This window comes from Stegostoma tigrinum, chromosome 17, assembly GCF_030684315.1.
Source record: "Stegostoma tigrinum isolate sSteTig4 chromosome 17, sSteTig4.hap1, whole genome shotgun sequence".
NCBI classification, from domain to species: domain Eukaryota; kingdom Metazoa; phylum Chordata; class Chondrichthyes; order Orectolobiformes; family Stegostomatidae; genus Stegostoma; species Stegostoma tigrinum.
This window is the reverse complement of record NC_081370.1, coordinates 33171273-33195788: the sequence shown is the minus strand read 5'-3', so window position 1 is coordinate 33195788 and position 24516 is coordinate 33171273. Positions and strand designations below refer to the sequence as shown.

General features: G+C 39.4%; 1 protein-coding gene across 11 annotated transcripts in view; it reads left to right on the top strand.

The window, feature by feature from the left end:
• Nucleotides 1-14888: 14888 nt before the first annotated feature.
• Nucleotides 14889-24516, top strand: part of sox6 (SRY-box transcription factor 6) — a 624359-nt gene continuing 614731 nt past the window's right edge. For 4 of the 11 annotated variants that reach the window (XM_059652056.1, XM_059652052.1, XM_059652055.1 and 1 more), the window contains exon 1: nucleotides 14890-14948. In XM_059652056.1, the coding sequence (XP_059508039.1) occupies nucleotides 14893-14948 (56 nt within the window). In that variant the 5' untranslated portion in view covers nucleotides 14890-14892. Of the gene's footprint in view, nucleotides 14949-19625; nucleotides 19972-20993; nucleotides 21110-21945; nucleotides 22056-24516 lie in introns of those variants that run through there. The other 7 variants (XM_048545912.2, XM_059652054.1, XM_048545909.1 and 4 more) reach the window with 6 other exon arrangements.

The following is a 24516-nucleotide window of genomic DNA, read 5'->3' as shown; positions in this document are numbered from 1 at the left end:
ACAAATTCAGCTTCAAGCCTATCCTTGTAATTGCAATCAATCATCTTTGTAACTATTCTGAGATCATTTACTAGACGCTCAGGTGCTTGCAGTTTAAAGAAAAAGACATGGAAGTTTCTCTCTCTATCTCTCTCTTTCTGATTCCTAGAATCAAAAACCACATTCAACTCTGCAGTCACAGACAATCCCTTTCTGTTAAATTTGCAGGTTTTATTAATTAATAACCTCATTCTTTCTTTAGGTCAAAGACTGGTTTAGTTTGTTTCTTTTAAAACATGATGTGGAGGTGCCAGTATCAGACTGGTGTGGACAAGATCAGAAATTGCACACCAGGTTATAGTCCAACAGTTTTATTTGAAATCACAAGCTTTCGCAGCATTACTCCTTCTTCAGGTTTTAGTGAGGAAAGGTAGTATCAGACGCAGAATTTATATGTAAAAGATCAAAGGGTCACACCACTGATGAGGACGTATTAAACAAACCTAAGGTGCTGTTAAATCTTTAATCAGCTATAAGTGTTAATTGATTTATGTGTATATGTTAATTGCCAAATTCCTTTCAAGTCACTGTCCTGAGAGAACTAATGGTTTTATCAGTGTAAAGAAGAGGTGACATTTTGGGTCAGACAATGCATGCTAGGTGTGAGGCCTTGTTTAGAATCTGACCCCACCTCTTCTTTAAGCTAATAAAATCTTTAGTTCTCTCAGGAAGGTGACTTGAAAGGAATTTGTGGATTTACATATACATATTAATCAATTAAAACCTTCTAACTGATTAAAGATTTAACAGCATCTTAGGTTTGTTTAATACATCCTCATCAGTGGTGTGACCCTTTGATCTTTTACATATAAATTCTGAGCGAGGCTCCGAAAGCTTGTATCTTCAAATAAACCTGTAGGACTATAACCTGGTGTTGTGTGATTTTTGAACTTTTAAAACAGAAATACATTTGATGTAGGAAAGGTACTCACGAGGGAGGGGATCCTTTGTTTTAACTTAATCTTGTTGCAAGCACATCAGGAAGGGGAGTGCCGAATAAAGAGGGAAGTCAGTCCCTCCCTCTTTACCTGGGAGGGAGGTTGGTTAGCTCAGTTGGATGGACGGTTGCTTTCTAGACCGGATGAGTTTGCAATGGAGATTCCACCTTCTCAACGTCACCCCTCAGATGGGACATGATGATCCTTGGGCTTAAATCACCACCATACATCTTCCTCTTATGAGGGAGCAGCCTTATGAGGCTATGGTGACTTTATCTCACCTGGAATCATAATGAATTGGAGACTCTTGCCCAGGGACTATTTGTAGTAATTACTTAATTAATTGTCTTTCTTCCCAAATGTATGTTAAATTTCATCTCTCAAAGATCTCTGTTCAAATACTATGGACTATTAACTACATTTTTAAATTTCATGTAACCTCACCTTAAAAATGTGCCTCAAGTCTTAAAATCCCCCATCCTAGAGGAAAGACAACTACCTTTAACCCAATCTATACCCCTCATTATTTTATAAATTCTGTAAGATCACCTCTCAACCATCAAAGCTACAGTCAAAAACGTCACAGCTGTCCCTGCCTTTCTTTATAACATAAACCTTCCATATCTGGCAACATCCTGGTATATCTCTTCTGAAACCCCTCCAGCTTAATAATATCTTTCCTCTAACTGGGCAACTAGAACTGGACACTTTATTCCAAAAGAAGCCTCACCAATGTGTTGTGCAATCTCAACATGACTTCCTAAATCTTATACTCAAAGTACTAAAAAATGAAGGAAAAAGTGCTAAGTGCCTTTTTAACTACCCTGTTTATATGTGACACAAACTTCAAAGAATTATGTACCCGAACTCATGGGTCCCTCTGTTCTACAACACGACCCAAGGCTCTACCATTACTTGTATGCATCCTACGCTTGTTTGTTGTACCAAAAGCAATACCTCACATTTGTCTAGATTCAACTCCATCTGCATTTGAAAACTTTCTAATGATTCCCAAATATCAAAAAATTCTCTCTGTATTCCCTCCTTTTATGTGATCCTGTAGATGAAAGAATAGAATTGTGGATGACTGCATAAGTATATTGTGAACTATATGACTAAAGCAAGCTATGCTTAACAGCATCTTTAGCTAAAGCCACATATACTTTGTACTAATTATAATGGAGTTCTTTTTTGAATGCAGTGTTGACCAAAGCTGTACAAAGATGCTATGTACATTCACTCACACAGAGTATTGGATGGCACCTGAACTGCTGACAATGTATCTACCAACTGCCTGATCCTGTGTTACTCCTTGCACGCTTTTAGTAGAAGATACCTCCACACAATTATCACTGACTTGAAAGAATAAAGAACTCTGGTTATCCATGAAGTCTCAAATTCCTTCCTCAAGATTGTCGCCAAACAAGTTAAACTTAACCATAACAAAATCTTTGTGTACAGAACCAAAAACTTCCACAGCAGCAATTAGGGTGTTTACAAAGTACATGCTTACTGCAAATATAGTTTGAGTAATCAAGACACTGACTTTAGATGCCATTAGTGTTTCCATAATGGTAGAAAGAAGTCACATAGCTCTTGTTCCAACCGCATCTTGCAACCATTTATTATGGTAAGTATGGAGGCAAATAATTGTGTACTATGAATGTTTTGTTGTAACAATATCCATTAGAAAATTCACATACAATTACTGCAATCTCTGCCCTATTGAAAAAGGGAAACCAGTATGTTCTATCCCTGCCTGGGCGAGCTGGCCATACGATTGACTCTTTTTAATAGGTCCTATCATTAGTGATGCTTTGTATCATTGATTTACTTGCAAGGCATGCATTAAAATTGAACAGTCATTTACAAGCTTTTATATGGGAAAGAATGAGGAATTTAGTTTTCTGCTAACCAACGTGCCTGCGAATTTAATTTCTTGCTGCATGTGTGGCAGTCACTTGTAGAAGCAGTGTTGCCAGAACCTCTGAGAGACAGAGAGAGAGAGATAGAGAGAGAGAGAGAGAGAGAGAGACTGATTGACTTGAAGGTCTCATTTATTCTAAATATATCATTCTTACTCTTCGCTCTGCTGATCAAAGTCAGCTTCTGAAATATGATGAATATGTGTGTTCTCAAGTATGGCTCTATTGACTTTCCAAGCAGGATAACTTTTCACCTTCCAAACTATGAAATTATCGTACAAGTGTGGATTGAAATAGGAAATGTGAATTTCTTGATGATCATTTAGGTACCTGGTTTTGATGTTGTTAGATAAAATACTAATTTCAGTGCAAATGGTTTTGTTTATTCCACATTGGTTTCCTGGACATGCCTCAATCCATGCTCAGCTGATCATGGCAGCCTTTTAATATCAGTATTTGTCCTTTTTTAAAAAAACAGTGTTAGCCCATGCAAGGTCTTTGGTAATAAAATCAGATGATGGCAGTTGAATGTCAATAGTCCTTAATTACCACTATCCAAAGCGGCAAGCAAAGCTATTTTGCAAAACTTTCATATCACAGGGCTTGTTGGGAACTGAAATGCCCAAGAGGATCATAATTCTGTGAACTGATACCCATTTTAATTATTACATTAAAACCAGTGTTCTAAGGATTTTGTGATGTGATGAACAATAATCAGATCAACTGTTCTTCACGGTGAAAGAAACAAGTGTTGCTTTTTATTTTTCTTTGATAGGTTTTGTCCTGGAGAGAGATTTCATTCTGATTTTTATTTAAGATTGAAATGATCAAACTATAGGAAATCTTCCAGGTTTAAGAAGAGTTGTCAAAACATTTTCAATTCAGGTGTTTCACATTCCTTTAATTGCTTGAATCAAACCTCAAGCCCAACATGCCAACTTTTGCTATCCAATGTAGGCGCTTGGTTAAGTATTCTAAAATTCCCATTATTGTGTTCAAATTGCTCCCTGGCATGGTTCCCATCTCTGAAATCTCCTCCATTCCTGAACCCGCTACAAAAATTTCCATTCATCTAATTTCAGCCTCTTGATTATAATCTCTCTCCCATTATTAACTGGGTCTTCAGCTGTTTCTGGGTGCTAATGCCTGAAACTCCCATTCAAAATTCTTTGATTCACTATCTCATTCTCTTGCTATAAAATGCTTCTTAAGAACTGTTTCCTGAGCAAAGGTTTCGGTCATCTGGTCTGATATATCTGATATATACAGCTCAGTGTCTTATTTTATAATGCCATGCCAATTTGGGACATGTATTCTTGGAAAGGTATATGATAAATAAAAGTTGTTTTTGCTGTTCTCTTATTATGTTTGTTACTATCTCTCTTGGCACCCTTTCATGTAGCAATGCCTGCTTTCTTGGATCTGAAAACTGTACCTTTTCCATTTTTTGTTATCACAAGCTTGCATACTGAAAGCTTCAAGTAACAGCACTTTTAGTGATCTGCTTACAGGATTGATCATCATCTAATGTCATGCTATCAAATTCTCTGTGAATGTTAAGATATTACCACACAAACCAGAGGATTTTAGACAGATGCAACTAATTCACTTTTTATACATAACAACATGAAGCTTAAATACAGCTAATAGTGGTGATGTAATACATACAAATATATCCTATTGCTGAATGATGCTTCTAGGGCCAGCACGGTTTGTCTTTCAATGTGTATGCACCGGAGAAGATATCCAAAATGTGGTACATGCCTTATTAGAATGCAATTGAGAAAAGATGGCAGAAAGACAATGAGCGTTAGCCTTCAGCAAATTAACAGCCCAAAGCGGGAACAGGGGTATGGTTGATGTAGATGGGGAATTCCTACCTCATTAATGCAATATATTTCCACACTCTTCAGCTCACCTGCAATACTGTTTGAAATGGCAAGGGAATGAATATCAATAAGTAGATCTCTCCTTGTCATTTGCAGAATCAAAGCTAACCTGCAGTGTACATGGTAAATGGTCACATGAAATTATGACTGCAGGATGTATCCTGACAATTAAAGTTAATATTCTGCAGGGCGACATTAATTTATTTACTGCTGACTAGTAGGAAGTGAGCTATTCTGTTTTTTTGTGAGAGTTATGTTGCGATCATGTCTGGTCAGAAAAAAAATATAAACTAAGTGGTAACACTTAGCTGCTAAATTCATAATGCTTATCGTGTGAAGACCAACATTTAGCTCATTTTCTTAGACATGTTCTCTTTCTTGAGGTGTTCATTTAATTCCCTTTGGCTTTAATGTTAACCAGTCCAAAGCAGGATATGCAGTCAATGTCATTTTGGATTTGGGATGTCTGCTGCTTTTGTGTCCAAAACATCCCAGGACGGTTGCATCTGTTCCAGGGTGGAAAGGATTTGAAACTGTGAGGCAGTCTCTTAGCACTATGACGAGCACATTGAGGCATCTTATTCTTTCACCAAAAATCAGTCATTGTTAAGATAGCCTATTATTTAGCTGAGCATTTTGCTAGCAAATGCATTCAAAGCTCTGGCTCTATGCAGGAACTAGCTGGGTAATTGTAAGTATGACATTAGGAATTGAAGATTTAAGGTGTGCTCCACCAACATGTATCTGAGGATAGCTGGCTTCATGATTCTAGCCAACTGACTTGCATAGGCAGACTCTAGGATCATGCAGTCTTGCATAATATTGGGATTTACACTTGACTATGTTCATTGGAACCAACGAGCTTTCTGCTAATGATCTGTTTCAGCATTCTCCAATCCAAAAGATTCATTCAATCGAAATAATAATGTGGATAACTAGATCTGAAGACATGTTTGGCTGGGTTATTTTGTAACCTACTGTAACCATATATAGTACTTTATAAGCACTAATCATAGAATTTCACTGAATTAACAAAAACAGAGAGGGGAAGTACTTCTGAGGACTAAATAAATTTCCTAACTTTGAGCCACAATTATTAATGCAAACCCTTTAGTGGCTGCAAACATAAGTCTCTCAAGAGGCAAATCCGGTAAGTGTTGAATCATTGCCCTTCAAAAATCTAACGTGCATTACTCTCAGGGGTGCAAAGTTTTCATAAGAAAGTTGCTAAAAGAAGGTCATACTACTTTTGTATTTAACCTTATTTGCCAAAAGCAGCATGATAAGGTTACATATTATGACACAGATAGTACAACTAGTATTTAAGTTCAATAAAATTCCTTCTATTTTGACTAAATTTCCTACAATTGTTCTTGATCTTTGCAAAAGTAATTGAAAAACTACTATAGATGATTGAAAAAAAATGATATTGTGACCAATTTGATCATCCCATTGTATTTCCAATTATCATAGTAAGTGCAGAGCTCTTTTATTCTGCACAATTTTAATGTTATTGGCTCATTTATTCATAAATGCTGTATCTATCTATTTATATTGTGCCTTTGAAATGATAGCACTTGCTTTGCCATTACTATGACCTCATTTTCTTGTTGTGCCAAAAGAAATCAAATTCTCCTCATTTTTACATTTTTAAAGCATTAATGGACAAAATATGATATTGTGCAGTGTGAAAATTCTGAGATTAATCAGTAACCCACTAACTCCAATTCTTCTAGATTCTCATTTCAGGAAGCAGATCTTCAACATGACATGATGGCAAATTAGTAGACTTGTCATCATGAGATGAAATATAACTCACAACATCCTTGTACAGATCGAAAGGATCCTGGCTTAATGGTTTGACAATCTCATCATATATGGGCTACTTTCTTGAGTCATTGAGTCATACAACATGGAAACAGACCCTTCGATCCAACCAGTCCATGCTGACCATAATCCCAAATAAAACTAGTCCCAACTGCCTGCGTTTGTGCATATCCCTTCAAATATTTTTTATTTATGTACTTATCTAAATGTTTTTTAAACATTGTAACTGTACACACATCCATTACTTCTTCTAGGAGTTCATTCCACATGCAAACTGCTCTGTGTAAAAAAAGTTTTCCCCATTTTTTTTTTAATCTTGCTCCTCTCACATTAAAAATATATGCCCTCACTCTTGAAATCTCCCAACTTCCATTCACCTTAGCTACGCCCATCATGGTTTTATAAACCTCTATAAAGTCATCCCTCAACCTCCAGCACTCTGGTGAAAAAGTCCTAGCCTATTCTGCTTCTTCTTAAAACTCAAACCCTCCATTCCCAGCAACATCCTGGAAAATCTTTTCTGAAGCCTCTCCAGCTTAATATGCTTTCTATAACAGGGCAACCAGAACTAGACACACTATCCAGAAGAGGCCTCACCTATGTCCTGTGCAAGCTCAACAAGGCGTTCCAACTCCTGTACTCAAAAATCTGAGCAATGAAGGCAATCGTGCTACTTGCCTTCTTAAGCACCATGTCTACATATGATGCAAACCTCAAAAAAGTATGTACCTGAGCCCCTAGGTCCATCTGTTCTACAACACTACCCAAGGCCTTACTTTTAACAGTGCAAGTCTTTGTTCTCTGTTTGTTTTACCAAAATGCCATACCTTACATTTATTCAAATTAAACTCATTGACTCAACTGATCGAGTTCTCTTTGTAATGCTAGATAACATTCTTCACTATCCACTATACCACCAATTTTGGTGTCATCCACAAACTTACTAACAATGCCTTCTTGATTCTCATCTAAATCATTTATCTAAATCAGAAGCAAAAGTGGACTCAGTACCGATCTTTATGGGGACACTACTGGTAACAGGCCTTCAATCTGAAAAACAGCCCTCCACCATCAGTCTCAGTCTCCTACCATTCAGCTAATTTTGCATCCAATTGGCAATCTCACCATGACGTCTAACAGTTCACTGAATATTAGAATCACTGCATGGTTACAACATAGAAGGGAGACATTTGGTTCATCATATCTCTGCACCTCTCTGCAAGAATAACTCACCTGATATCAATACTGCCTTCTCCCTGTAACCATGCAAATGTTTCTTCTCTGGAAAATGATTTAATTCTGTTTTGGAAACCACAATTGATTCTATCTTCTTCACATTTGCATGCAGTGCATTCCAAATCCTGCACACTGAATGTGTAGAAAAAGTATTTACATTGTGATTGTTTTATTTTAATCAATCACATTATATTGGTATTGTCAATTTGTTAATCATTCCACCATGAATTTTTTGTTATCAACTCTCTTTGGATTCCTTCTGATTTTGATTGCCTCTACCAAATCTCCTTTCGACCTTACCTTCTCTGTAAAGGACATCTCCAGCTTCTTCAATTTGTCTACACAACTGAAGCTGTTCATCCCTGGAATCATCTTAATCAAACTTTTCTGGGCCATTTCTGATGCCTTCCTATTCTTCCTGAAGTGTGGTGCCCAGAAGTGTTTGTGATAATTAAGGCCAAAGCAATGTGTTACACAGGTTTATCATAACATTTTTGTACTTCATGCCCTTATTTAAAAAGCTCCAGATCTTTGTTTTGGGTTAGCTGTACTCCCTCAACCTTCTCTGCCACCTTCAAAGATTTGTGCATACACCTCTAGGTCATCTGGCTTTTACACACTCTTTTATTTTGTTTTAACTGAATGACATCACACTTCTCTGCATTAAATTTCAAATGCTCCTCGTCTGTTCAGTCCATCAAACTTATGTCCTTTTGTAGTTGCACTCTCTCCTCACAGTTCAGAATATTTCCAAATTTTGTGTCATGTACAAATTTTGCCCTGTGCCTGAAGATATTAATATATATCAAGAAGAGTAACAATCTAATTACTGATCACTGAAGAACATCCCTCCAGAAAAAACTAGCTATCTGACACCCAGCCAATTTTGTACCCACATGACTATTGCTTCTTTTATTCCATAAGCTCTAATTTTGTGAGCAAGTCTTTTGTTTTGTAATTCATTAATGGGATGTCGGCATCTGTTCTACATCACTTTCATGGATTCCTTTTGGAAGTCCATGAATTCCTTTTGGAAATACATAATCACAATACCTTCAACTACTTTCTAGCTAACGTCATTTAAATAAACTCAAACAACTTAGTTAAACACATTTTTCCCTTAACAAATCCATGCTCACTTCCCTTAATTCATATGCCCAAGTGACTATTAATTTTGTGCCGAGCTATGATCTCCAAAAATTTCCCCAAGCCCTAACTTAAACTAAACTGACTAGCCTGTATTCCTCAACTTACCCATAAACCATTTTTTGATTTCCTTAAATTTAAACCTGCATTTCTTCTTCAGAGTGCTACATCTAGTATTTGAATCCAGATTGAAAATATTTGAGCTCCATCCACGCAACATTTTTTTCATATGTGTGGGCGACAATGAATAGAATAAGTAGGTGATGTAGATAAGTGACTGTGCTTTGGAAGTACTGCTCTAGCTGTATGCAGCTTTGGGATACTCTCAGATTGTGAAAGGTGCTAAATTCAAATTCTTTCTTTCCAAAGTAAAAGCCAAAATAGCTGCAAATACTGTAAATCAGAAACAAAAACAGAAGTTGCTGGAAAACCTCAGCAGGTCTGGCAGCATCTGTAGAGACAAATCAGAGAAAATGTTTTGGGTCGAGTGGCTTTTTTTGGAGGAAGGATCATTGAACCTGAAGCATTAACTCTGATTTCCCTCTGCAGATGCTGCCAGGCCTGCGGAGCCTTTCCAGCAATTTTTGCTTCTGCTTCTTTCTTTATACGTGCTTTCTCAATGTACCTCTGTAAGCCATCCAGAAATTTCCCAAAGACGTAAAGGGCACTGTTGGCCTCAGTGACCATTCTGTGGTCAGATTTGTAAAACTTCATTTTTAAAAAATCTATATTTTCATTTTCATCTCAACTTTGGCTGATAAAGCACAAGATCGTCAAAGATAATTGAAGATGTTACAGTTACTGCTGAAGATGGTACAGGAAAGTATCTTCATATATTCTGTTTTCATACCTCATTGTCATGATTCTTCTCCAAAGACCATCTAACATTCTTTTGTCAATGGCAACAAACAATTTATTTAATAAGGCCCAAAAGAGCTAAAGTAGTTTTGATAGTTATGTAAACCATTATGTTAAGCATTCATAATTGACCATCATTTCCAAGATAATTATCCGGATACCTTGCAATTATAGTGTACCTTGGGTTACATAAATCCCAGGTAATGGAGGCTATTCATTAAGTTACAACATTTTGCTACACTGTCATTAAAATCATACGGTGGTTTGAAAGGGAAACATAATTTACCATGACTTGAGTAATTAAACTATGTTTTTCTGTTTATTCATTAATCCTCGTCTCCTTGTACTGTAGGGTTGTTAGGGTGTTTGAGTTAAGAAGTAATTCCAACATGCGTTGTGTTTCTTCCGTTGTCATTCGCGAATTGGCTACTTTGCAGATTTGGCATTAAGTTTAATACTTATTCAGTAATTGAGGATTCGTTGTATCTTTAACAGAACAGAAATCAAGATTTAAAAGATCAAGATCAGCAGCGAAAACAAAAGTCCAGACAAGATGCTGCTGATACTGAAACCAATGCTGAATGAAGTTGGCTTGTTCAAAAGCTCACGTGCAGCGAATGTTGTCCGACAATACAAGTGTAACGATCACATCTAATGCCTAATCACTGATACAAGAGACAACTCCTGTTACACTCTTTCTTCTGCTGAATTGGTTCGTGGAAGTTTGCGGGAACCACAGCTTCATTTATGTAGTGCCCTGCGGCTCACAGCAGCGTCGCAAAAGCTCTTTTTTTAAAGAAAAGGCACAATGATTGCTGCCTGGGATAGATAAATTTGAGCCAATTTTGCAGAGTCAGATTCCGCGGTAAAATGAGATGAATGACCAGTTCATAAATTTTGCTCATGGCCGCCAGGTTACTACATTAGAACACTCGAGGGACCGATCTTTCTTTTCGTCTTGAATAGTGAACTGGCAAGCTCATCGTTTTCCAAAAAAAAATGCTTTTTAAAAAATCGAATTAGTGATATGGCTGCTTCACCAGCACGATTCAAACCAGTGCATAACTTAGGAAGAACAGCTATTCGCAGTTGTAGATTACCACGAAGTGCTACAAGTTACTGATTATTCGACTCTTCCATTTCTACGCCTCGAATGGCAAAGTTTTCAGCAGCGATGAGGAAACCTCAAGAGGAGGATTGCTATTTCGAACCTAAGGAGAGGAATTCCTTCTCCAATCTCCATGGTTTCTGAGCCTAATTAGCAGTTCTGGTTTTTAAACGACATATAACTCCATTTAAAATACAGTTTATCTATAACTTCGCAGTTTCAATTCTACTCAGCGTTTGGAATGATTGTTCCAACTTTCTAGTCGGTTTTATTACGTAATAAAAAGAAAAAATATAGGAAGAATGTCAAAATGGGCATATAGTTAGAAACTGTTTCATAGGTGGCGTCAATGGGACAGTAAAAGAGGTTGAATACATAATAAAAGTATATTGTGGCGGACCGTGAAAACAGCTGCTATTGCACTGAACCCGGGATTGTACAGATGTAACTGCTATGGGGTAGAGGCTGCGAATCTCCACAGAAGCGATATTCAGTGTAGGTCGCTAACTGTGATTGGCTTCTTAGCATTAGATTATCCCCGCTTAATAAGTTTTCATATGAATGCAGGCGGCAGCACATTAGACCGCCAGAAGGTGAAGTTTACATGCACATTTGTGCTCGTTATAACATTTAAAGCGAATTTGTGGCAGTGGTACTCTAAGAGATTGTTCACAAAGCAATTCTTTAAAAAGGAACAGTACATTAATGGCAGTGAATATGTTTTCGAAAAATAAATTGAGACCACTCTGAGTGAGCAATGTGCTTTAAATATAACGGAAATAACGCTCTAATTAGAAGCCATTGCATGTTATCAGAGCCTTAAACTGCTAAGAAACTGAGATGCGAAGACAAAGGATACAAAACAGACTTCTTTCTCACGATTACCACCGAGTAACAAAGTAGTACAACATGTTCTTATTTCTTGTCATAAATTGGTTTGGGGTTTTATTTTCCTTCGGGAAATAAGCATTTTGTGCGTTAATGGAATTCACAATCAGCTCTTCGGTAAGCTTTCAGCAATGAGACTTAGAGTGCTAGCATCGAATGTCGATGCCAATTATAAGCCTAAACAATTCACCTTTTATTTGGTATGTGTGTGTGTGTGTTTCGGCGGGTTAGGGGATGTGGTTGAAGAGAAGTTGCGACGCATTTGTAAGATGGTACGGTGCCTTGTCTTTTATCTGTTCTCCTTGGGCAAAGTTAAATAAGTTCGTAAATTAACAAACTATTTCAATTTCCATATTTGTATTTTGTCGACATTTCTGAGTTATCATTATCCATATTTTCGGCTGTAAGTATCATCGCTGATAGTTTGTATTTTGTAAACGTGTACTTAGCTGTATAACAAAACAAATGTATTGTTCAAAACAAATCGTTTTGAACTTGAGTTGTTTTCACTTTGTTTTGCTTCATTTGATCAAAGCAGTTGTTATCAACGGACAGAATGTAATACCCAATATGAACACTTGATGGCGTCTGAGGCACATAGACCGGCTTGTGGTTTAATTCTGTTCAACCTACCTGTCTCACTTAGTCAGAGTCCCCTATCCGTAAAAATTTCGATTTTAAAGTATATACAGTAGAATCATCCTGCAAACACATCTGCTTTAGTTTGATGCTTAAACATCCAACATGTCTTAAGAATTAGAATAAAAACTTGCAAAGTTTTCGAACAAATTTATTTTAGTTTATTTGAAGTAGAATAACCAGGAAAACTGTTCACGATATTGGAGAGTAGAAAATCAGCAATAAAGTATAATAAGATGCTGAACAACTTCTGTTCACAATGAACAAAGTGCTGACCTCTGGTGCGTTCATGCTTTAGCATTCGGGAAAGTTACAGCAAAACTAATTAACAAAAAAAGACAAATAAATACCTGTGGTTCCCATCGCGAGAGGAGAAACGAACGAAATGATCGCATCTGTTATTTTCCTATAGGGAACCTCATATGTTCTTTGACTGATCTAGCTGTTACGTGATAGAACCTTCTGTTGTTAAATACAACTTCTAAATGTACATATAGTTCACCTGAATTGAAATGAAATGTTGCCAGTTCTAAGGGCACATGCTGTTAATTTCTGGTGAAAAGCCGTGCCGCGATTAATTTAAGCATGTGTATCACGCGGCTCAGTCTGTAACTGTACCTCTGGACTTTCCATACTTAATGTAGGTTCATCGCTATCCATGTTTTACCAGTCACGGGAAGTTATTGTCTTCACATATTGAGTGTTGAAATGTTTGTCAGGATCACGACACGGCTATTTCCAGGTCCCGTAGACATGCCATATATCTGGATTAATGTGAAACGGTTGCTATGCTCAGAGATATCCAAACAGCTTCGCCTTCGACGCGTGCGGTGTTACATACCCCAGCGTTTCTCTGACATACTACATGTTTCAGTCACACTTGCAATAGCTACTGTTATAATACACCGGGAGAGAAAAGATCTCAATTTAAAAGTTAATTCAAACTCCACAGACGGGCAAATTTGCGCGTTGCTACGTTCTTTCAGTGCATCCGGAATTCTGGTACACAATTTTTGCACCAAGTTTTGCAATCCTTAACATAATCTCGAAATACTTTACGCGAGTGGTAAAGTATTTCTCTTAAAGGCGTCCTTCGAAGGGACAAAAAAGGCTAATGTGTAGTTTTCTTGCGCCCAACAAACACTTCATTGACTTTGAACACCATTCACAAGCAAAGGTTTGCTTAATATTTCATCTGAGCAAAGGTCTTCGATAACTTCCGAAACCATTGTTAAAAGTTTCAACAAACAATTTGACTCTGTGAATCAGTAGCCTAACAACTAAGTACAGAACTCAAAACATCTGTCTGCTCCACAAGGTCACTTGGGCTCTGGCCTCAGCTTGTCTTTTCTCCCTTCCAGAATTAAGCATATTTTGCAAAATAGAACAAACTTCTCGTGCGGACTTTCTCAATCACATTGCATTGTTTCTCAGAATCTCTGTGTCAGATCCCGCACTGACACAATCATGGATTTGATACTGTGAACAGGCGTGTAGCGCCTTCTCAGTCATTGCTTTCATAGAAGCTTTAATGACAATTAAGTGAAAAATCACAAAAAAGCAACTGGCTGATATCTCTGTATTGCCTGTATCCTGTATACTATCGCTAAGCAGACTGGATGTATTTTCCACTTCCTACATCTAAAACTAGTTGAAAGGGTACAGTTATTTCTTCTAGAGATTCGGCTGAAATTGTCAACTCGACTTTTTTTAAAAAACACATTTTCTTTTACGCACGTATTATGCTAGGCATTGAAAATACTTTAGCTGGTGTTTTCTGGGATGGGGTTTTGATCCAGCAATTCCGTTTTATTTATTTTATGGCACATATAAACCAGAAACATTTTTCCTCGCGTTAGTGACTTATTTGTTCTCGATATTGCTGCAAATTTCGGTATCTGGTAAATTTCACTTCTGACAGTTCCATCTTAGTAAAAGTGCATTAGGGATGACATCTCTGATTTTCCACCTCCGGATTCCATTCTGAGTAACTCCACTTTCAGTGGGTTACTTTGGCGAAGGTAAATTGAAATGTTCCTTGTTTTCCACTACCTGTTTTCTTGATTCAATTTATATCAGCTTATTTTTAGAAGAATACTCACTGTCCTGCACTTTGCTGGTAAGTAGAATGGGTAGAATGCCGTGCAGTTAATATACAGTTTGATTTAATTATTCTCCCTTTCTGGTGCAGCATGGTGATGCGTGTGTTGTAGAACAAAGGGAATGTGAAAATGAAAGGCAGAGGCTGGGGTGGGTGGGTTGTGTGTATGTATGTGTGTGTGTGTGTGTGTGTGTGTGTGTGTAGGGAGGGGTGTGGAGATAGGGAGCTGACGCTGAAGAATCAGCTGGTAAAGGTAACCCTCCAGTCTGTCAGTGCCACTCCTCTCACACCGGCCTGGATGACTCTTCCATTAGCTCAAACTGCTTTTCCAACAGCATCCAGCCCTCATTCCTTGTAAGTACAACCATCCTATTATTAGCATGCCGATGTTATTTACAGCGCTGTGTCGATGTGTGTCTGGTGCCATCGTGCTCGCACCAGCACCTACGAGGAATCGGTGCAACTTTTATTTCACTTCTGGAGTCTTGCACTTTATCTAAACGCAATCCCTTCTAAGCATGTTTGATGTATTGGTGACATTCGTATTTAAGGGGAAATCTAATACTGCGCTCTAGTGCTTTTGCTCCCTTCGTGTTTATTTTGCAATAAGCTTGGGATGCGGGGAGGTCAGATGCCAACAGAAACAGTTGTGTTTCAATTGTACATTATTTCAGCATTTTGGCTTTGTCTTGCTGAATAACATGTCACTTCAACCCCATTAACCTGGCTGGTCACTTGTGTATACTGGGCCTGCTGAAAAGGTATTAAAAAGGCAGACGGTGATCGATAAATAGGAGCCCACTCTTTACATTATTAACTTGAGCGCTCACTTTCTACGAGCAACCTGTCCAATGCATTGAGGCCGAATAAATATATCAGGCGCTTATAGGTAAGTCTCTTAGACTTGAATTTATGTTGCACCTTCAGGTTTAATTTATATTTTCATTCCAACATGTTTTTTAAAAAAAGACAGCCACCAACAACTCTTCTCTACAACTTTCACTTGCAACTTTCCTCTTTTCCTGACGTTGATGTTCAATTCTCCTGGTGAGAACGTTGCACCTTTACGCATTCAGTCGCGCCAACACACCTCTGATAATGGGGGCTCTTAAGGAAAGGTGATGGGCTGGAAGGTCAGATGTTAACGTACAAGTCGTGTGAGGAGGGAGGGCGAACTATATCGATTACACACAATCTATCGGCGACAGCAGCTTGCGCTTGGCATGGTTTGATAAAAGCTGGCCGTTTTATATGTGAAAATCACGATAATCCGGCAGTTCTTTCCAGAGTAGAAAGATTGGATTTCTCTCGATTGTGCAAAGGGAATAATAATAATGGGCGATGTGCTCAGAATGTGTCTTACCTTTCCGCAAGATTGTGCCCTGGCCGATTCCATGTCCCTGACCAAAAACCGAAGGTAAAATCCCAGTTCCAGTGCCAGTCAGTTAGCGGCCGTCACTTTGCCAAAGGACGCGTTTGTCATTTTGAGCAAAGTTTGAAGGAATAAGCAGCAGCAGCTCATTTTAAAGCGCGTCGGTTCGAAACTGCACACGCACCCGCTATTAACTCACTCACATGCACACACAGACACTCGTGAATCCAAGTAAGCGCAGCAACACTCCCGTGCTCGCAAGCACATATTCTGGGTGACATGTCGGGGGCACATGGCTGCCCCCGGGTTTGGTGCATCTGGCAAAGAGGTGCCCGGCTCAGGAGAAATGTCGCGCGGTAAAAGAAAAGTTCCTTCAAAGATACCCAAGACTCCTCAAACTGCCTTCAGCACGAACTGAGCAACAGTGTGTCGGAGCTGCGCGGGATTGGTGCATGAATTGTATGTAATTAAGGAAACTTCACTTTAGCCAACTAAATCCCACTTTGGAGAAGGGGCAGGGTGGAAATACTGACCTTTGGCCCAATCCACAGTCCATCAATAATAATCCGATCGCGAGGATTCCTTGCTTTTGTTGTTTAGAACATTTGGCCGCTCTGGCTGTGACATTTTATTCCTGAACCGACAGGGTGGTGTTAGCGTTTGTGCCACCCTGTGGGATTCGGGGGATGCTACAAATCAACCATTGCCTCGGGCGCGGTCTGATTTTAGACCTCTTCTCAGATAGCAAGAAAGGTAATCGCTGCTTTACTTAAAAAACAACAACAAAATGAGTTGTGACATTAAACTAAAGCTCGACTGAAAGAGAAATACAGAAACAGTGGCATACTGGAACACTCACGCCCAATTAAATCCCTCTGTGTTTCACCTTCAGTCTCCTGAACAGAGTTAGCCGATGGACCTGAACCGAGGTGACACGAGCTCTATTGGCTTGAATGTCTGGAGTTGAACTAAATACAATGTATTTCGAACAAAGCTCCACGGTACGAGCTCAAACCTTTTGTTTACACATTCCTTCCTGGCAACAAGCTGAACCAGTAAGAAAGGTGATTCGTCTGACCCACACCAAGCAACGTCAGGAACTCCTTGCATCCCTCATAATCTCGCCTTGCACATTTAACCAAACCGGCAGAATCGCTGCACATGTAGTCCGTTATTCCCTTCTCCTGGCGTCCCGGTGTAATTCTCCGTCAATGTTTTAGACTCAAGAAGTTCCACGGAGTGGGAATTCGTGCAATTGGCATCGATACGTAAAGTGACAAGTAGAAAGGATGCATATTTCTAGATTATTCATGAGGCTTCCAGTGATAGTAAATATAGTCACATTCTTATATTAAGTTGGATAAGCTTTCCCCCCTCTCTGAACTCGCTTCCAGTTTGTCAAATTGGATAGCGTCCTGGTAGAGTGTTTTGAGAGTAATAGATCCGATAACGTGCGGTTAAGTGACATGCGACATGCACAGTATGCCGAGGTCGGCGTCAACTTGATAGATGAGTCAGTACTAATATTATATAAATATGTACTTCGGAATTAAGGCTAGACTTGTCTCGCTGACTACTTTGTAGCCCTAGTTATATTTCATTACATGCCGAGTGCAGGAGCTAAATAAATATTAATACAACTAAAGATAAGGGAAAATCAGAACATTTCTGTAAATTAAAACGATTCTTTTGTCATTAATTAGAGGTTTAAAATTTCAGTGACATTCCCAAAACGTATGAAAATATTGCTCTATAAGATTTATTTAAGGTCCAGAAAACAAAACATTCTATGAAAATAGACTTTCACAGTAATTGGTGATAATACTGATGCAGTTATGAGCCCGGATCACATCAGTCTGCACGCGACTATGCCAAGTTAAGATTTCAATCAAATACCCACATGTTTAAGAGTTATCTTTGATATGGGTAAGCTGCTGAGCGATTCACACAGTGTTACAGTTTTATCAGCTTGATATCAATATTGGTTAATATGTTATCTAAAACAACCTGGGTATAAAGATGTTAAGATGCATTGTGTGTACGAGCATAGTGCCATTCTTAAACTGGGGCTAAGTGGATTATTGATCCATGCACTAGTTTTGTGACCGTTACCTGTTACGCGTTGCCTGGCTTTCCCTTTCTGTTCAAATCTGCCTTTTGTTAAAAATAAACTACTTCAGTACATCCAGCAGCAGATGACGGAGGTTTTACTATTCTGCAGGGGTTTGACAAAGAGCTAAGAGGTTATCTGTATGAATAGCAATTGCCAAGGCAGGGGATGGCCAGAGTCATTTTGTTCCGTTTGAAATGGCAAATCGCATTTATGTCAGGCCTTATCTTCTGAAATCAGCGCAATGTTACTCGCAGCGCGATTTCAAGATTGGTCGTGTGTGTGTGTGTGTGCTAGATGGAGGAGAGGGATGCTGGATGTGCATATAACCTGTGCACCCTTACGGACTCAGATCTAACACATTGCTACTTCGTTGTCAGTTTCGCTCACTACCATTGTTTGCGGTTCACCTATCTTGGCAGCTGCTGACAACAACAGGGTTAATTTTAGTCACATAGCCAGAAAGAACGCTGAAGTTTCAGTGTCTAAAGCCAGTTTTAGCTGTGGTACATGACGCTGGCCTTCAATGCAGCAATAGGAATTGATGCGAATATCTGAGAGTGTATGTCGCATTAAATTGACAGGCAGGAGTGTCTGGCACTAGTGGGGTGTTCCTCTTCAAATTAAATTAATTTTTGTTTCAGTGGGAAAGTGAGAATTGGACCAATAGAAAATCCCCGAACGGTGGCAGATAGAGGGTTAATGTGTAACTCTACCAGTTTTTCCGAGTTGCTCAGTATCAGTAAATATGTTCGACACCAGATGATCGGCGCAGTATTGCTCGGTGGAAGCTCTCGCAGACGCGATCCGCGATGCCAATCACAGCTCCGGCTTAAACGCCGGCTCCCCAATAAGTTCAAGCAATTCTCCGAGCTCTGGCCCTCGCCGGGGAGATGGACCCACTCTCTCCGGTCTCCGGGGCGTTTATCACTAACCGTCAATAGCCGTAGGAAAGCACTAAATTTGCCCCCTCTAGGCCGGCGCGTTTATAACGTGGTTCTGGTTTTGTTTTGAAAGAGCTAATTGTCTTCAGAGTTCAGGTACGCGGATCGGGAGATGGTCAGAGATTGTAAATTGAAAGCGATTTAGGATGTGGCACTCTCTCTCTCTCTCTCACACACACACACACAGACACACACACACACAAACAGAGAGGGAGAGAGGCCCTGAATGCGAATCGGAGTGGACAGGGCAAGTTGGAGTTCTCTTTCAGTTTTGATGTTTTGCATTAGTTCTCGGTGGTGAAGTTCAGTAATCTCCCTGGCCAGGCTTGTGTGTGTGTGTGTGTGTGTGTGTGTGTGTCAGTATCTGTCTGTTGCGTGTATGTATGTTTAGCCTGAGTGCCGATATCTTCCCCTCTCGCCTCAATCCCTGATCTCGCCCTCTGTGTTTGTGTGCGTTCTCTCTCTCTCTCTGTGTGTATGTATCTCTCTCTTCCTCTCTCTCTCTCTCTCTCTCTCTAGCGCTGGTCCTGGGAGCAGTAGACATCAAGCCTGGTTGCGAGGGGGGAGCCGTAACATCAGTGCCCTGGCCATTCACTTTCTGATGTTGCACGACGGGAAATGCTTTGAATACTTGCGACATGGCCGCTGGAATTGATCGCCAAGATTGACAGCACTAACCATCGCCTTCACTTGTTTCACAGAGAATAGCAAGATTTTTTTTCGGCAATCCATCGGCAACTTCTGCCAGCGTTCCGGCGGCTCCCCCTCCCCACCCCCAGCACCCTCTTCTCCATGGCCCGGGGAAGCTCTAGCTGACTTTAAGCGCTTCGCTACAGCTCTTTTGTTTTTTTAAAATATATAGACATTGTTTTAAAATTGTAAAAAAAACATTAGACACGTTTGACGACACGGGATAGCAAGGAGCTGCTTCTCGCTAGACTGGCTACTAAGGTAACCGGGCAAACCCCCTTGTGTTTTTGTTTCTCTCTCTCTCTCTCTCTCTCTCTGTGTGTGTGTGTGTGTGTGTGTGTGTGTGTGTTGTGCCTAGCGCCCTTTGCTCGTGTACATTTCTACGGGTTTCTACTTAACGCTGTGGCTGGAAGCTGTTTTCTCTCTCTGTTGCGATCTGGCTAGGGTCAGTTTATTCGGAAAGGACAGCGCGCCCAGGGCATGTTCTGTCCACACATACACATACACCAACACAGCACCCCCTCCCCTCTCCATTTTGTCATTTATAATATAAAGAAGCCACGCGAGCTCCAGCAGATTGGAGTCTGTTTTATACACAGGAACACACGCACGAAAGTCTTTCAGCCCCCACCCCCTCAATCCCCAAGCTTCACTCGCCCTCCTCACCTCTACATCTGCCCCCCCCTCCAATAACCATTCCTTCCGTCCGCGATCCCACTCTCTACTGCCAAGCCGCACGCTTCAAAAGGCGATCATCCCCTCACGGGGGGAATCACAGAGTTTTGTCCTGCATTCTGGGGTAGGAGGAAACGAGGGACAAATCCCTAATCATTTGCCAAACACAAGTGAAAAATATGGGGTGGGGGGGAGCGGTAACTGTTTCATTTTCAAAAATGACCATGTGCTATATCGTCTTGAATAAATCACATAAAGTTTATGTTGAACTGGCCATCGGTGCTGTCTTTAAACATATTAGCAACAGTTCCCTGGTCTATATGGGCGGCAATTTCGACTCTCTCCACACAGCGGTACTAGATGTTAAGCAGCGTCTGCCTAAAGGCTTGGAGTGCAGAATTTTAAAGTTGCAATCTGGACTTTAAAACATTGTCTGTTGTTCGTATGAAAGCACTTCAACACAAACACACATACTGCAGAAAGTTTATAACGTTGCCGCTCTGGGGTTTTACCCACTCCCGCCTTCGACTGAGATAATCTCATTTTTAGTTACTTCTGTCCGGGGAGGGTCATGCAAATTGATCTGAGAAGAATGCAAAAGCACGTAAATTAAAATAATTCAGTCATGCAGTGACCGACCCATAAGGAGACAATACCCAACCTTTCTATATAGCCCGCTTTCCTTGGCGCGACCGTTCACTTCTGTCAACTAAAAGGGCCAAACGTGAGTCATAAAATTTACTTTCAATCAACGCTGTTTTATAGATATATATATAGTTGCTAAAATGCAGGACACCATGAGCTTATTTTTCTCTCAAACAGTGTGGACAGCGACAACAATCACTATATTGTTTCGAAAGTTTTACACATTTAAACACACTTTGTTGGTTTTTATTTACAAATCAGAATTTTTAATTTGTTTCGATTTTGTTTGACTTGTAACATATCTTTTTGATTACTTTAGCCATTGTGCAGCATACAATGGCATTTTAAAAATATACTTTATATTCTTTATTTATAACACCTTGGGCTTTCATTTTCTGCGGACCGGTCAGATGACGTCGTCTGTAACGGGATTAAAACACTTTTCAATCTCTCTGAAATATTTTAAAAAGAACTGTCATTCTAGAATTGCCATTCCGTGTATTGTGTCGCAGGAGAGGGAAAGCGTTAACTGGAATCTATAAATGCAGCACTGCCTCCTGAATAGTCAAAGGCTCTGATGTTATCGATCTGATAGCTGACCTTCCTTTATTCACACTTTTTTGGTTGACGAAAGGGACATTTGAAATGACAATTAGTGTTGGTAGTGCTTTCTACTATTTTGTCTTGGCGAGACGGGGCGGGGGGAGGGGTTCGGGCAAAGCGGTTGTCGGCGAAGAGAGTGAATGTGAAAGTTGTCTGGGGAGAGGAGATTAGCTCTTTCTGACTCTTGGGTCAGGGGTGTTTCCCAAAATACTGAGTCAAAACTTTCGCCAGAAATAAAAGAGAACTCGCGTGTTGAACGGAGATAAGCAGCGTGTATAACCACACCACATCTGTTTATTGTAAGGTTTAGAAGTCATCTGCAATATTGCATCTCCCCCATTTATATAATACGCCGCACAGGTCGCTTTCAGAATTAAAGCTAATGCAAACTGAGAATTGTCATCTTCGAGTGATTTTGAAAGGTAATCAAAACGCCCATAATGTTAAGGCAACACTTTCTGTAAATTAATATTTTCATAACTCTATTCGTGATTCATAAATAGAGGTTAATAATAATAGATACTAAGGTAAACAATGAGCTGACACTATCCTGGTGAACTGTTAAGTACATTGAACCTATACATTCGTATTTGTCAAGTATAAAAATGTACACGTGTATATATGCACACTGTATCTATCCGCTGAAGTAACGGAGAATTTATTCAGAATAAGTAACACTTGTTTTGAGTCTCGCAGAAAAGATATAAATGGCGCACGTTCTAAAATGTTAACAGTCTTCAAAACCCATACTTAGTCACGACAGTTTTCGAGTGGCATCTCGGCACAGCAATCAATTATGAAAATAGATTTTATTAAACATATTCCGAATTTGTTTAGGCACATTTCATTTAACAACCATTCTTCGCTATACATAATACAAGTAAGTCTGTAAGGCTATTTGTAAAACAATACCCGAGCTAGTCCCAGTGTTAGGGAAAAGTTGATCTGGTAATGGCATTTTGTTTTGAACAGCTGTCTGACTTGTTGCTTGCTGTTAAAGTAACTTCCCTCATAAGGTATGGTGGCACTGAAGCTGAAAGGAGGTCCAAATGGCACATTTATAATTAGATTGCAAATTCAGCAGATTGTGCCCATACTACAAGGCTAAACTGCGAAGTCTGGGATCTCAATAGAGGCGTCTTAAAAAGAGACTCCACTCAGTCTTGGGTAATTCTCCTTTCACATTCTTCAATACCTGCAGCCAAAGGCAATGAACAGCGGGGACAGTTGATTAAGACAGTATACATTTCACATAATAAACACCTACGAAGGAGCTATGAGGCTAAAGTTTGGAATTGACAGCAGGAGAGTGATATTTAAATTGTTGACTGGTATCGACTGCGCAACTACAACATGCTATTAATTTAATTCATATTTTATATATTATTATAGAAAGGAGTGCAACTTTAAAATAACATTTTCATGTATTTTCCATGTTTTGACAAGAAAATGAAATGTATTTTAATGCTTTTTAGAGGACTCACATTAATTTTATTTTACAACGTGACATGTTACTGTGTATCAGGCAGAATACATGCTGGATATTAGGATAGCTGGAGTTAGATTTTAGTTGTCAGGGCAATGCAGGAACAGCTACAAAATTAAAATAAACAGTGAACAATTTTGAAATGATTTTCATTCTCCCTATGGACGGCTCAATTGTATTGATTACTGCTGGCTACCGTCCTGTTCAATCAAGGCCTTTTAAAAGTAATAATCCAGTTTCGCATATCACTGTAACTGGGGTGAACTGTAATCATTTACAAATCAACCTGGATTTCAATATCTCTTACATTTCAATTCTAAGCCAAACGGCGTATATAAATATTGTTTAAAAGAGTACAGTGCGCCCATTTTGAATGAACTAAAGTGCACCAACATCATTACTGTTTGTTCAAGGAACGTATCTAATTTAAGGCACAAATTGAACTTAATGAGAATATGATTCAAAGGCAAAATTGGAGAGGGACCATCAGCAAGGCGCAGTTTAATATCCTCGTTATATTATATATGGAATGAAATGCTGAATAATTTAGCGGTAATGGGAATTAAAAGGGCAGTAACCTTTTGAAGTTTTAAAGTTAAAAGTAATCTGCTAGCGGTATTTATTATTAACTAGCAGGACATAAACTAAAGCCCTTTTGTTTTTGATTTCTGTAAATATGTCGATTTAATCATTTGCTAAAGCCTATAGTTTATAGATCAGTTGCGCAGAGACCTTGCATTAATTGGTGTCGTGCATGCGCCTTTAATAAAAAGCTGTCATTCAAAATGACTGTCCCAGCTCTAACTAACAGTTTGATTAATTATCGCGATCGAAAGTGGATACTTTTACTGACAGTCTTAGGACGAGAATCGCACTAGGTTAGAATGTCATCTAACACAATTATTTAACACAATTAATGGTCAACTGATGGGGCCTAGGAGATGTCAAACTGATGTATCAAAATAAGTAAAACACAATTATTTAATGTTAAAAGGGGACGGGGAGGAGGCATGGGACTGTTTGTCCAAAAGTAAGAAATCTTTGTCCAGGTTTTCCACTGAAATTAAAATGTCACCACTGAGCCGAACATGCCATTCCCCCGATGTGCTCACCAGCACTTTTGGGGTTAATTGACTTTCTGCAACGCTAGACACTGAAGCCGGACCGGCATAATCCAAGCTATTGTAGGTTCGTTTTACTGCAGTTAGTTCAGGTCAGACGGCTAGGTTTGCAAGTTGCCTTTGCGGTGTTTACTTTTAAAATATTTTCACAGTTTGAAATATTTCACCTGAGGTGTACAGTCGGAGCCCATGGTTCTCCACGCCAACACCCCCTCCTCCCAGATTCCACCCACAGAAGGCCTAGGACCCCCCCCCCCCCCCCCCGCCAAAGTAGAA